This window comes from Erinaceus europaeus, chromosome 17, assembly GCF_950295315.1.
Source record: "Erinaceus europaeus chromosome 17, mEriEur2.1, whole genome shotgun sequence".
Lineage (NCBI taxonomy): Eukaryota > Metazoa > Chordata > Mammalia > Eulipotyphla > Erinaceidae > Erinaceus > Erinaceus europaeus.
In genome coordinates, this window is record NC_080178.1 from 11,621,648 (window position 1) to 11,633,843 (window position 12,196).

A 12,196-nucleotide genomic window follows, 5' to 3' on the forward strand; every position below is an offset into this window, starting at 1 on the left:
AATTATTTATTATCTGGTCCTAAAGGAGAATATGAGCCAAGACCGGGGGTGTAGCCAGCTCAGTGAAAGAGCAAATGCTTTGCCAAAAATGAGGCAGTGTGTTGGATCCCTTCCTGGCACCAAAAAGAAAGCGACACAGGCTGGGGGACAGAGCAGAACAGGTACGCAAAGAGACTCTCAAGCGTGAAGTTCCAAGGGCTCAGGTTCAATCCCCAACCATGCCAACACACTCACACACACCACACACACACCCTATGCCCTCCAGTCCTTCCTAGATCTCAGGCAGGAGCCCACTGTGAGAGCCAGGTCCCGAACCCACTCTGAGATTGAGGAGGCCCTCCAGGCTAGGCTTCCTGGTGCTGCAGTGGGTCAGGATCTGGGGGAAGAAGGGCAAGTGCTAGAAGAAGAAGGATCTGGGGGAGGAGTGCTCCAGGATGGGGCTGGGCCCTGCCCCAGGTTAGGGTTAGGAGCTCCCAGGTGCCTTTAGAGCCCAGCTCCAGAGGCTCACAGGCGGCGGGGGCAGCCCCAGCGGTCCCGCAGGCAGAAGTGCCACACCAGGGCGGAGCAGCTGAGCAGGGCCAGGGCCGTGCCCACACCCACGGCGGCGTGCACCAGGCTGAGGGGTCTGGGTGGCATGGTGAAGCGGCCACAGGGCCCGAAGGCAGGACCGCCTGCCCCTTTCCCCAGGCCCTCGGCAAGGGGCTTGGCCTCTTGGCTTTCTCCAGCCTTATTGGCCGCCACCACGCACACGTTGTAAGTGCTGCCAGCCTGCAGGCCCTTCACTTCTGCTCTGCGGAAGGTGGAGTTGAAAGGGGGGCTCTTCTGGGGTGGCCCGCCATCTGCCCAAAGCAGCAGCCAGTACTGGTGCACCGGGGAGGCCGGGGCGCACCAGTGCACCAGGGCGCTGCCCGCCTCGGCCTGTAGGCTCACCTCCCCCAGGCGGGGTGGCAGGGGCCTCTGTTCCGGCCTGGTGAGCCCGGGACACAGGCAGCGGTGGGCCTTCTGCAGCTCCTTGCAGGGCACCTGCAGGTGGCGGCAGTGGTCATAGTCGCAGGTGGACGAAGGTTGCTGGGATTCCTCATCCTCATCTTCTCCCTCTTCCTCCTCCAAGTCTCCTGGGGTCAAAGGCTTTGCTCTGGGTACCAAGAAGGTGACAGCCAGGAGCCACAGAAGGCAGGAATTGGCCAGCATGGGGTCTGGAAGGGAAGGAGAGGGGTTGGTCAAGGCTACTTAAACCATCCCCATGTCTTTTTTATTATTATTAATTGACCTTTATTATTACTATATATGTTTTAAGTATTTATTCTCTTTTATTGCCCTTGTTGTTTTATTGTTTTAGTTATTATTGTTTTTGTTTTTTAACCAGGGCACTGTTCAGCTCTGGCTTATGGTGGTGCAGGGGATTGAACCTGGGACTCTGGAGCCTCAGGCATGAGAGTCTGTTTGCATAACCATTATGCTATCTACCCACCACCCTATTGTTGTTATTGATGTTGTCGTTGTTGGATAGGACAGAGAGAAATGGAGAGAGGAGGGGGAGAGAAAGATAGACACCTTGCAGACCTGCTTCACCGCTTGTGAAGTGACTCCCCTGCAGATGTAGGGGGGGAAGGGGAGCTCGAACCGGGATCCTTAGGCCGGTCCTTGCACTTTGTGCCACCTGCGTTTAACCCGATATATATTATGAGAGAGAGATATACAGAGAAAGACCAGAGCACTATTCAGCTCTGGCTTATGGTGGTGCTGGGAATTGAACCTGAGATATTGGAGCCTCAGGCATGAAAATCTTTTAGCAGAACCATTATGCTGGCTCCCCAGCCCTCCACCCCATGCACCTGGAGACAGAACACAGCTAGAAACAGGGAAGAGGTGGAAATGAAGGTTTGAGTAATATCTCAATGCGTAAGATCTGGGTTCAAGCCCAGGTACCATATGGGAAGTGCTTTGTCACCGGAGGAAGTTCTGGGGTTATGATGTCTCTCCTTTTTGTATCTTTCCATCTGTATGAAAAAGCAGCCCAGAGAAGTGAAGTCACACATGTGGTGCCCCAGCTTAGCAACAAATAGGGTAAATAGGGAGTCGGGCGGTAGCGCAGTGTGTTAAGCGCATGTGGTGCAAAGCACAAGGACCGGACCGGTGTAAGGAACCCAGTTCAAGCCCCCTGCCCACCCCCCACTCCCCACCTGCAGGGGAGTCGTTTCACAAGTGGTGAAGCAGGTCTGCAGGTGTCTTTCTCTCCCCCTCTCTGTCTTCCCCTCCTCTCTCCATTTCTCTCTGTTCTATCCAACAATGATGACATCAATAACAACAACAATAAAACAATAAGGGCAACAAAAGGGAATAAATATTTTTTAAAAATAGGATAAATAGGGAGTCGGGCGGTAGCGCAGCAGGTTAAACTCACGTGGCACACCAGCGTAAGGATCCCGGTTCAAGCCCCCAGCTCCCCACCTGCAGGGGACTTGCTTCACAGGCGGTGAAGCAGGTCTGCAGGTGTCTGTCTTTCTCTCCCTCTTTCTGTCTTCCCCTCCTCTCTCCATTTCTCTCTGTCCTATCTAATAACGACATCAATAACAACAATATATCGCACCAAAGTAAAAGACTCTGGTGTGGGTGGGTGGGGAGAATACAGGTCCATGAAGGATGATAAATGACATAGTGGGGGTTGTATTGTTAAATGGGAAACTGGGGAATGTTATACATGTACAAACTATTGTATTTACTGTTGAATGTAAAACATTAATTCCCCAATAAAGAAATAAATAAATAAAAATAAAAAAAATAACTACAATAATAGCTACAAGGGGGCTGGGTGGCAGCGCAGTGGGTTAAGCGCTTATGGCATGAAACGCAAGGACCGGTATAAGGCTTCCGTTTCCAGCCCCCAGCTCCCCACCTGCAGGGGCTCACTTTGCAAGCAGTGAAGCAGGTCTGCAGGTGTCTGTCTTTCTCTCCCCCCTCTATCTTCCCATCCTCTCTCGATTTCTCTCTGTCCTATTCAACAACAACAACAGCTATGATAACAATAACAACTACAACAAGCGCAACAACAAGGGCAACAAAATGGGAAAAATGGCCTCCAGGAGCAGTGACTTCATAGTGCCGGCACCGAGCCCCAGCGATAGCCCTGGAGGCTAAATAAATAAATTAATTAACTAAAAAAATAGCTACAACAATAAAACAAGGGCAACAAAAGGGAATAAATATTTTTAAAAACAGGGTAAATAAAAAGTTTAAAGATTTATTTAAAAAAAAAATGAAGTAGGGGCCCCAGGTGGTATAAGTGGTTGAGCACACAAGTTAGCATCTGCAAGGACCCTGAAGTGTTACAAGTCTGCAGATTTCTTTCTGTCTCCCTTTTCCTCTTAATTTCTCTCTGTCTTATCACATAAAATAATAATAATAATAATAATAATAATGAGGTAGGCCCGAGGGAAGCATACATTTGTCAACTAACTTCTGGAGGGATTACATGCTTGGTTCTGTGCATAAGTCTGAGCGAGCGAGAGACCAGTGTAGGTTCAGCAATGTGTCAAGCACTAGAAACAGTTAATGAACCAGCGTTGTTGGGTGCAAAAAGGCGGAAATGATTAACTTGGACTAAGGAAGAAAGGTGGAATAATTCCCAGCTGCCACCTAGAGAAACGATCTAAGTGAAACAAGTTATAATCAGCGACAGATAAACACAAGACCTAGAAGAGAGGCAGAGCAAGAAGGGAAGTAAAGCAGAAAGGGAAAGACGGGGTCTGGAGTTCTCACTCCCCACCTGTCCAGAGAGTCCTGCTTCCTGCCCGACCCCACTCTGCCCTGGCCGGCTCAGCAGCAACCCCTCACCAGTAGGTGGGTCTTGATGCAGCGGGACTCTGTAGCCAGATGTCTGTGAGGTCAGGCACACTAGCTGCGTGGTCAAGGTCAGGGTTTGTCAATCTCTTCGATTTCAATTCTGCTTTGGCTCAAAGCTTTTATACCCTTCAGCTATGATGTCACCACCTAGCCCCCCTCCCTAGTGAGGGCTGGTCCCTTCGAGGGCCTGAGTCACAGGGGCGAGGGATTGGAGGGTGTGAGGGAGTAGGAAGCCCCAGGCACCGGGCTGCAGCTGGAGCCCAGGACTCCTGGGTTCTGAAAGAGGATCGGAATGTGGAGGGCAGCCAGGAGCTGAAAATCCGCAAGCTGGAGTCATGTAAAGGGATGAGGAGGGGCACGGTGGGCAGAGGGCCACCTGGCCGGGACTGAGGGCAGAAGGCAGCTGTGGACAGTGTGGGGCCTGGGCTATGAAATGCTGTTTGGGTAAAAATTATACCACATCCTTGGCAGTCATTTCCTGTCTTCTGCTTCCCTATGGAGAGAGAAAGGGAGGGTACAGAGGCTGGAATGATGGAGGCCAGCTCTTCCAACCCTCCCTCCACTATCCCCCTCCCCAGAGGGGAACAGTCACGTGGAGTGAGTGGGCCGGGCCGGGTAGGTTTTCTACTCTTGGAGAGCCTAGGCTTATGAATGGAAACAGCTGTGCAGAAGAGTCCGCGGTCTAGAGCCTGGCCCCATAGGCAGTCCCTGACAAGAGAGCTTCTTTTTTTTTTTTTTTTAATTTTTTATTTAAGAAAGGATTAGTGAACAAAAGCATAAGGTAGGAGGGGTACAACTCCACACAATTCCCAACACCCAATCCCCATAACCCACCCCCTCCCCTGATAGCTTTCCCATTCTCTATCCCTCTGGGAGCATGGACTCAGGGTCGTTGAGGGATGCAGAAGGTAGAAGGTCTGGCTTCTGTAATTGCTTCCCCGCTGAACATGGGCGTTGACTGGTCGGTCCATACCCCCAGACAAGAGAGCTTCTTCCAGTCAGGTCTGGAAGGTTTCATTTTCCTCTTCTTTTCTACTTAAAAAAAATTTTTTTTTGTTTTATTATTTAATTTGATTTATTTTTACCGGAGCACTGCTCAGCTCTGGTTTATGGTGGTGTTGGGGATTGAACCTGAGACCTTTGTTGCCTCAGAAATGAGTCTTTTTGCCATTATGTCGTCTCCCCAGCCCTTGGAAGGTTTTCAAGTAACATAGGCTTTTCAAATGGCCCTGAATCACGTTTCAGAGAGTCCAGGAGGCAGCTGGCATGAAAATAGTTTATTGAGGGAGCCAAGGCAAGGGGGGAAGGGCAAGCAGTCAGGTGCGAAATGGCTGGAGTGTGGGGGCACCGGCTTTCAGGAGCTGGAACAGGTAGAGCGATGCCGGAGGGCGCTCCTCTCAGGCTGGGAGCTACCCAGGGTCTCTGGGGCCAGGGCAGGGGCAGAAGCGGGCAGGTTGGCCTCTGTGAGCAGAGCTGCATCTTCCCAGGAGCCTGAAACAAAAAAACCCCAATGGAGACTGAGCTACCCAGGCCTTAGTGTTCCCACACCATCTCCAGCCCACCCCATAGGGCTCCGGGGCCCCCTCACCATCGCTGGCCTCCGGCTCCTCCTCCCCAATGGGAGACTGTGGGCCTGGTTTCTCGCCCTCAGACAGACGTCCCTCTGCTGCCACAGGGGAAAGGAGAGGTCAGATGGGAAGAGGCTGAATGGAGGGGTCCTCAAGGCAGGAGAGCAGGAGGTGCTACCCATTACCTGTGCCTGTTCCTGAGGGATCTTCAGGGCTCACACCATCCTCAGCGATGTCTGGGAGTTGGGTGGGCACCTGCTGGTCTTGGGGTGCTGTGCCTTCAGAGGGGTAGAGGACAAGACAGGGTCAGGGTTGGCTGTGCCTGGACAGCCAAATTCAAGTGGGTCAACCATTCTTTTGTTCTTCAACCCTTCAATTCAGTTATGTGAACACTTTTTTTTTTTTTGCCTCCAGGGATATCGCTGGGGCTCAGTGCCAGCACTATGAATCCACTGCTAGCGGCGGCCATTCTGTCCATTTTAGCGGACAGGACAGAGAGAAACTGAGAGGGGAGGGGAAGATAGAGAGGGAACCAGAAAGAGACACCTGCACACCTGCTCCACCACTTGTGAAGTGTTGCCCCCTGCAGGTGGGGAGCTGGGAGCGTGAACCCAGAGCCTTGCACAGGTCCTTGTGCTTAGTACTATGTGCACTTAAACTTAACCAGCTGAGCTACCACCCCCAACACTTTTTTTTTTTTTGCCTCCAGGGTTACCACTGGGACTTGGTGCCAGCACTATGAATCCACTGCTCCTGGAGGCTATTTTTCCCATTTTGTTGCCCTTGTTGTGGTTGTTATTATTATTGTTATAGCTGTTGTTGGATAGGACAGAGAGAAGAGGGGAAGACAGAGGGGAGGAGAGAAAGACAGACACCTGCAGACCTGCTTCACTGCTTGTGAAGCGACCCCCCCTGCAGGTGGGGAGCTGGGGGCTCGAACCGGGATCCTTACTCCAGTCCTTGTGCTTTGTGCCATGTGTGCTTAACCTGTTGTGATACCGCCCAGCCCCCTCCCCTTTTTAAAATAGAGATGGAGAGGGGTGAAACAGACCACAGCACCAAAGCCTCCTCCAATGCAGTGGGGGCTGGGCTTGAACCTGGGTCGTGCACACGGTAAAGCAGCGCACTATCCAAGTCGGCTATTTTGTTTGTTGTAACGGACTCCATCACTCCAGGGTTACTCCCTGTGTGGTGTACGGGGGTGTGTGGTGTGGTGAGGAGGGACGCAAACCTGGGCTGAGTGAAGGGCACAGCAGGCACCCTGCCGGTCTATATGTGATTGCCTCAAGCCTCCAGCTGGATAAGACAGGAAGTCCCTCTCACCCAGCCCTACCCTCACATCACCTTGACCGTTACCTTGACCTGGCGAGTGGACAGAGGTCCTTTGCTGGACTTCCTTTCGGGGACTGTCTCTTTTCCGGGTATTTACCTGTGATGGGGAAATTACAGAGCAGTGAGGACCGAGCTCCCTTGCCAGGGATCAGGATCCTTACACCCAGCACCCATAGGCTGCCGCCCACTCCACAGGCCCTCCAAGGAGGATGGCGGTGGGGGGGGGGGGGATAGAGGGAAGGAAGAGGGTCCCTGGTGACCTGCAGAGAGTATCGGTGTCTGGGCCAGATGCCCCCGCACACCCACTGCATGTAGCTGAAGAGCACGATGACGCTGAGGAAGGTGAAGTTGCTGGCCACACCGATGAAGGCGCAGGTCATGGGGAAGTTGTACAACAGGTACCTGCGGAGGGAAGCAGGGACAGGAAGGGCGGCCCATCTGCCTTCTCATTTCCCAGAAATGTCCTCTGGGCCCAGGGGAGGGAGGGCATGTGGCTAGCAGATGCAGGCCTCCATCGCCCCTGCCTCTCTCCCGCCCACGCATTTGGTGGGGCCCAGTGTGGAGTCGTCCTCAGAAAGGCCAACGACTGCCAGACAATCTCAGCAGCTTGGCACGGCAGACACACAGCCCCAACTGTAGATGCCTCTCACGAGTCACCCCAACTCTTGCTGAGGTGATGGCTCAAAGCCACTCTGGCTCATATCAGTGTGCAGGGGATTTGGCGGGGGAGGTCCGAGAGGGGGGAGGCAGACATTTAAAAATGTGATATAAATCTAACAGGGAGGGGTACGATGCTCTTGGGTTGGGACCCAGAAAGAGGATTATGATTACGTGATTCCTGACAGAGGCAGAGAGAGTGAGCTCGAGACACCATAGCACTGAAGCTGCCTCCAGTGCAGTAGGGACCAGGCTCGAACCCGAGTTGTACACATGGTAAAGTAGCACACTGTCCAAGTGAGCTATTTTGATGCCCCTCCCCGCCCCTGGCAGTTTTATTTATAATTGTATTTATTGGGGGCCTGGCGGTAGCACAGGTGGCACAAAGCTCAAGGACCGACACAAGGATCCCGGTTTGAGCCCCTGGCTTCCCACCTGCAGGGTGGGGGGGACACTCTTCACAGGCAGTGAAGCTGGTCAGCTCCCTCTCTATCTTCCCCTCCTCTCTAATTTCTTTCTGTCCTATCCAGCAACAACAGCAGTAACAGTAATAACAGCAACAAGGGCAAGAAACAGGAGCAGTGGATTCATAGTGCACGCACTAAGCCCCAGTGATAACCCTGGAGGCAAAAAAGAAAAAAGATTGTATTTATTTATTTTTTAAAAGATTTTATTTATTAATGAGAAAGATAGGAGGAGAGAGAAAGAACCAGACAACCAGACATCACTCTGGCACATGTGCTGCCGGGGATCAAACTCGGGACCTCATGCTTGAGAGTCCAAAGCTTTATCACTGCGCCACCTCCCGGACCACAAGATTGCATTTATTTAATAATGAGAAAGATAAGACGGGTACATGTGCTGTCAGGGACTGAACTCAGGACATCATGCTTGAGAGTACAATGCTTTATCCACTGCACCACCTCCCAGACCACTGTTTATTTATTTTTTATAAAGACAGAGAAGTAGAGAAGGAAGGTGGGGGCAGAGAGAAATGGAGAGAGGAGGGGAAGACAGAGAGAGGGAGAGAAAGACACACCTGCAGACCTGCTTCACCGCCTGTGAAGAGGCTCCCCTGCAGTTGGGGAGTCTGATTAAATTAAAAAAGGGGGGGTGTAGGGTGGGGGTAGATAGCATAATGTTTATACAAAGACACTTGTCTGAGGCTCTTAAGTCCCAGGTTCAATCCCTTGCACCCAATAACACCATAAACCAGATTAAGAAAGAAAAAAAAAAAGTGGTCTGGGAGATGACGCAGTGGATAAAGCACTGGATTCTCAATCATGAAATCCCGAATTCAATCCCCAGCAGCACATGTACCAGAGTGATGTCTGGTTCTCTCTCTCCTCCTATCTTTCTCATGAATAAATAAATAAATTCTTAAAAAAAAAAAAAGAAAGAAATTAGGAAACAACAAATACTTTGATAGTTCCTCCTATGGTGGGGGAAATAGCTGGGCTGGTCCTGCATAGGATCTGCATGCCTGAGGCTCCCAATTTGATCGCTGGTGCTGCATGTGTGCTCTGGGTTCTCTCTAGGATGTAAAATTTTCTATCTCATATGAAGAAAAAAAAAGCCCATAAAAATAAACAAGTGCTGGGGGTTGGGCGGTAGTGCAGCAGGTTAAGCGCACATGGCGCAAAGCGCAAGAACTGGCGTAAGGATCTCGGTTCGAGCCCCATTTGAGCTCCCAGCTCCCCACCTGCAGGGGGAGTTGCTTCACAGGCGGTGAAACAGGTCTGCAGGTGTCTATCTTTCTCTCCCCCTCTCTCTCTTCTTCTCCTCTCTCCATTTCTCTCTGTCCTATCGAACAACGAGTGACATCAACAACAATAATAACCATGACAAGGCTACAACAACAAGGGCAACAAAAGGGGGAAAAAATGGCCTCCAGGAGCAGTGGATTCATGGTGCAGGCACTGAGCCCCAGCAATAACCCTGGAGGCAAAAATAAATAAATAAATAAACAAGTGCCGACAAGACAGCTTGCTTGGATGATGCACTGCTTTGCCATGCTCACGGCCCAGGTTCAAGCCTAGCTCCAGCCAAATTGATGGAAGCTTACTTAGGTGCTGTGGTGTCTTTCCTTTTTTTTTTTTTTTTAAAGAATTTATTTATTTATTCATGAGAAAGATACGAGGAGAGAAAGCCAGCCATTACTCTGGTACATGTGCTGCTGGGGATCGAACTCAGGACCTCATGCTTGAGAGTCTAGTGCCTTAGCCACTGCACCACCTCCCGGACCACCTTTAAAAAATTAATATGGGCAGGGGTAGATAGCATAATGGTTATACAAAGAGATTCTCATGCCTGAGACTCCAAAGTCCCAGGTTCAATCCCCTGCGCCACCATAAGCCAGAGCTGAGCAGTGCTCTGGTAAAAAAAAGAAAAAATAAATAATAATTGGGGGTCGGGTGGTGGCGCAGTGGGTTAAGCGCACGTGGCACAAAGCGCAGGGACCTGCTTAAGGATCCCGGTACGAGCCCCCGGCTCCCCACCTGCAGGGGAGTCGCTTCACGGGCGGTGAAGCAGGTCTGCAGGTGTCTGTCTTCCCCTCCTCTCTCCATTTCTCTCTGTCCTATCCAACAACAAAACAATCTCCCCCTCTCTCTCTGTCTTCCCCTCCTCTCTCCATTTCTCTCTGTCCTATCCAACAGCAAAACAACTTCAACAATGGCAATAATAACCGCAACGAGGCTGCAACAACTAGGGCAACAAAAAGGGGGAAAAAGGGGGGGGAAATGGCCTCCAGAAGCAGTGGATTCATGGTGCAGGCACCGAGCCCAGCAATAACCCTGGAGGAAAAAAAATTAGTATTTATTTATTCCCTTTTGTTACCTTTATTGTTTTGTTGTTGTAGTTATTATTGTTGTTGTTATTGATGTCATTGTGTCATTGTGGTTGGATAGGACAGAGAGGAAGTGGAGAGAGGAAGGGAAGACAGAGGGGGAAAGAAAGACAGACACCTGCAGACCTGCTTCACCACTTGTGAAGCGACACCCCTGCAAGCTAGGTGTGGTGTCTTTCCTACTCTCTCTGCTTCTGCGTCTACAAGTCAGTCCACAGTGACAACAACAAAAATAAGAATGAACTCAAACTGTCTACAAGGAGCTGATGGGCAGCCGGGACGAAGATCTAGCGGCCCGTGTAAAAACTTGTCGCCTCTGCTGAGGATCTCCCTCACTTGGGGACACCCCCCAGGAGTGCCAGAGGCCCGCGCAGTGGCTCCTCACCTGAGCCCGGTGAAGTGGGCGTGAATGCGCAGGTAGGCTCCATACATCTGGACGCGCTTGCTGTGGACCTCAATTATGGCTCCAGTGGTCGGCACATACTGTGGGGAGTGAGGACAGTGGGTGGGAAGCGTCAGGGCAGGGCGCCCGCTGTGGTTCCCCATTAGCAGCACAGTCTCAGAACTGCTGCTGCCGCTATTGCTGTCCGTCCTGACCAAGCCCAGAGGTGCCTCCCGTGGAATTGTGAGCTTTGGGGAGGGCTGTCTCCTGGCCACCCTTCACTCTCCACTTACTGAGTTCTCTCTGTACTCTGGGTACATCTCCACCTCCAGGAGCTGCTTCTGTTCTGCAAAGCCAAACAGCAGGAAGCCAGAGAAGAGGATGGTGTCGAGTACTTGGAGTAGGTGAGAGCGATAATGGAGCATCACCTGCCAAGGTCAGGAGGAGAGGTTGGGGACAGGTAGCCTCATGTTCCCGACTCCACCCACCCCTCAACCACTCTCAAGCAGCCCACGAAAGCTGCTTCTTCCTGAAATCCCTCCTGCCCCCACCCTGTCACATATCATGCTTCCCCCCTGCCACAAAATAAAAGAAAAATCCCAGTGTTTGAGGAATGTCCCTGCTTTCCCCACTAATAACAAAGATTCCTCTTCCAAGAACTCTTCCAAGCTTAGACCCAACACTGTCTTCTCTGCTCAACCTTTTCCCCAGATGGTTCTATAATCCACAACAAACTGGAAGGTTCAGTGTTCCAGTTGAAGCTTGTTCCCTCAAGCAGACATCCAGGTGCTTAAGACAGGGTCCTGGGCTGGGCGGTACCACAGCAGGTTAAGCGCACATAGTGTGGACCACAAGGACTGGCACAAGGATCCCGGTTCAAGCCCCTGGACCCCCACCTGCAGGGGGGTCGCTTCACAAGCGGTGAAGTAGTTCTACAGGTGTCTTTCTTTCTCTGCCCCTCTGTCTTCCCATCCTCTCCTGATTTCTCTCTGTCCTATCCAATAACGACAGCAATAACAACAATGACAAACAACAAGGACAACGAAAGGGAAAAAACAGCCTCCAGGAGCAGTGGGTTCATAGTGCAGGCACCAAGCCCCAGTGATAACCCTAGAGGCAAGAAAAAAAAAAAGAAGAAAGGGGGCCAGGTGGTTGTGGGGGTTCCAGCCCCCACCTGCAGGGGGGACTCTTCACGAGTGGTGAAGCAGGTTTGCAGGTGTCTTTCTCTCTCCTTCTCTATATCCCACCCCCCTCTCAATTTCCCTCTCTCCTCTCAAATAAAATCAAAAGGGGTGGGGGGATGGCTGCCAGGAACAGTGGAGCTGTGTAGGTCTAGAGTCCCAGAAATAACCCTGGTGGCAAATAAATCATTAAGAATAATAAATAAAATAGGGTTCTGTTGACAGTTCACATCAGACTGGAATCTGCTGTTAGCAACTATCACTGTGCTGACAGGCTCTTTCCTCAGGGATCCCAAACTACCCTTGCTATGAGGAGTTAGTATTATACCCACTGGTAAAATGTCCTAACTAAGGGGCTCAGTAAATTGTCATACTTCTGAGGGAG

The 12,196-nt window shown here is 51.3% G+C and overlaps 2 protein-coding genes across 3 annotated transcripts in view; both read right to left on the minus strand.

Annotated features, from left to right (window-relative positions):
- Positions 1 to 450: 450 nt before the first annotated feature.
- LRRN4CL (LRRN4 C-terminal like) lies at positions 451 to 3,972 on the minus strand. 2 transcript variants are annotated; one of them, XM_060176392.1, is made up of 2 exons: positions 3,835 to 3,972; positions 451 to 1,196 (listed from the first exon to the last, which is right to left on the minus strand). In XM_060176392.1, exon 2 carries the CDS (start codon positions 1,189 to 1,191, stop codon positions 505 to 507), a length of 687 nt encoding a protein of 228 aa, XP_060032375.1. In that variant the 5' UTR covers positions 1,192 to 1,196; positions 3,835 to 3,972; the 3' UTR covers positions 451 to 504. The 2 variants fall into 2 exon arrangements, with proteins under 2 accessions (XP_060032375.1, XP_060032376.1); XM_060176393.1 differs by having other exon boundaries at positions 3,767 to 3,897.
- Positions 3,973 to 5,105: 1,133 nt separating this feature from the next.
- Positions 5,106 to 12,196, minus strand: part of BSCL2 (BSCL2 lipid droplet biogenesis associated, seipin) — a 31,646-nt gene continuing 24,555 nt past the window's right edge. Inside the window, exons 5-11 of the mRNA XM_060175755.1 lie at positions 10,924 to 11,058; positions 10,634 to 10,731; positions 7,004 to 7,145; positions 6,768 to 6,840; positions 5,597 to 5,689; positions 5,432 to 5,509; positions 5,106 to 5,334 (exon numbers count right to left, since the gene is read on the minus strand). Of these exons, the coding sequence (XP_060031738.1) occupies positions 5,198 to 5,334; positions 5,432 to 5,509; positions 5,597 to 5,689; positions 6,768 to 6,840; positions 7,004 to 7,145; positions 10,634 to 10,731; positions 10,924 to 11,058 (756 nt within the window). The 3' untranslated portion in view covers positions 5,106 to 5,197. The remainder of the gene's footprint in view (positions 5,335 to 5,431; positions 5,510 to 5,596; positions 5,690 to 6,767; positions 6,841 to 7,003; positions 7,146 to 10,633; positions 10,732 to 10,923; positions 11,059 to 12,196) is intronic.

What these genes read in the sequence shown, in the direction of transcription:
- LRRN4CL (XM_060176392.1), bottom strand. Translation starts at nt 1,191, where the DNA reads ATGCTGGCCAATTCCTGCCTTCTGTGGCTCCTGGCTGTCACCTTCTTG.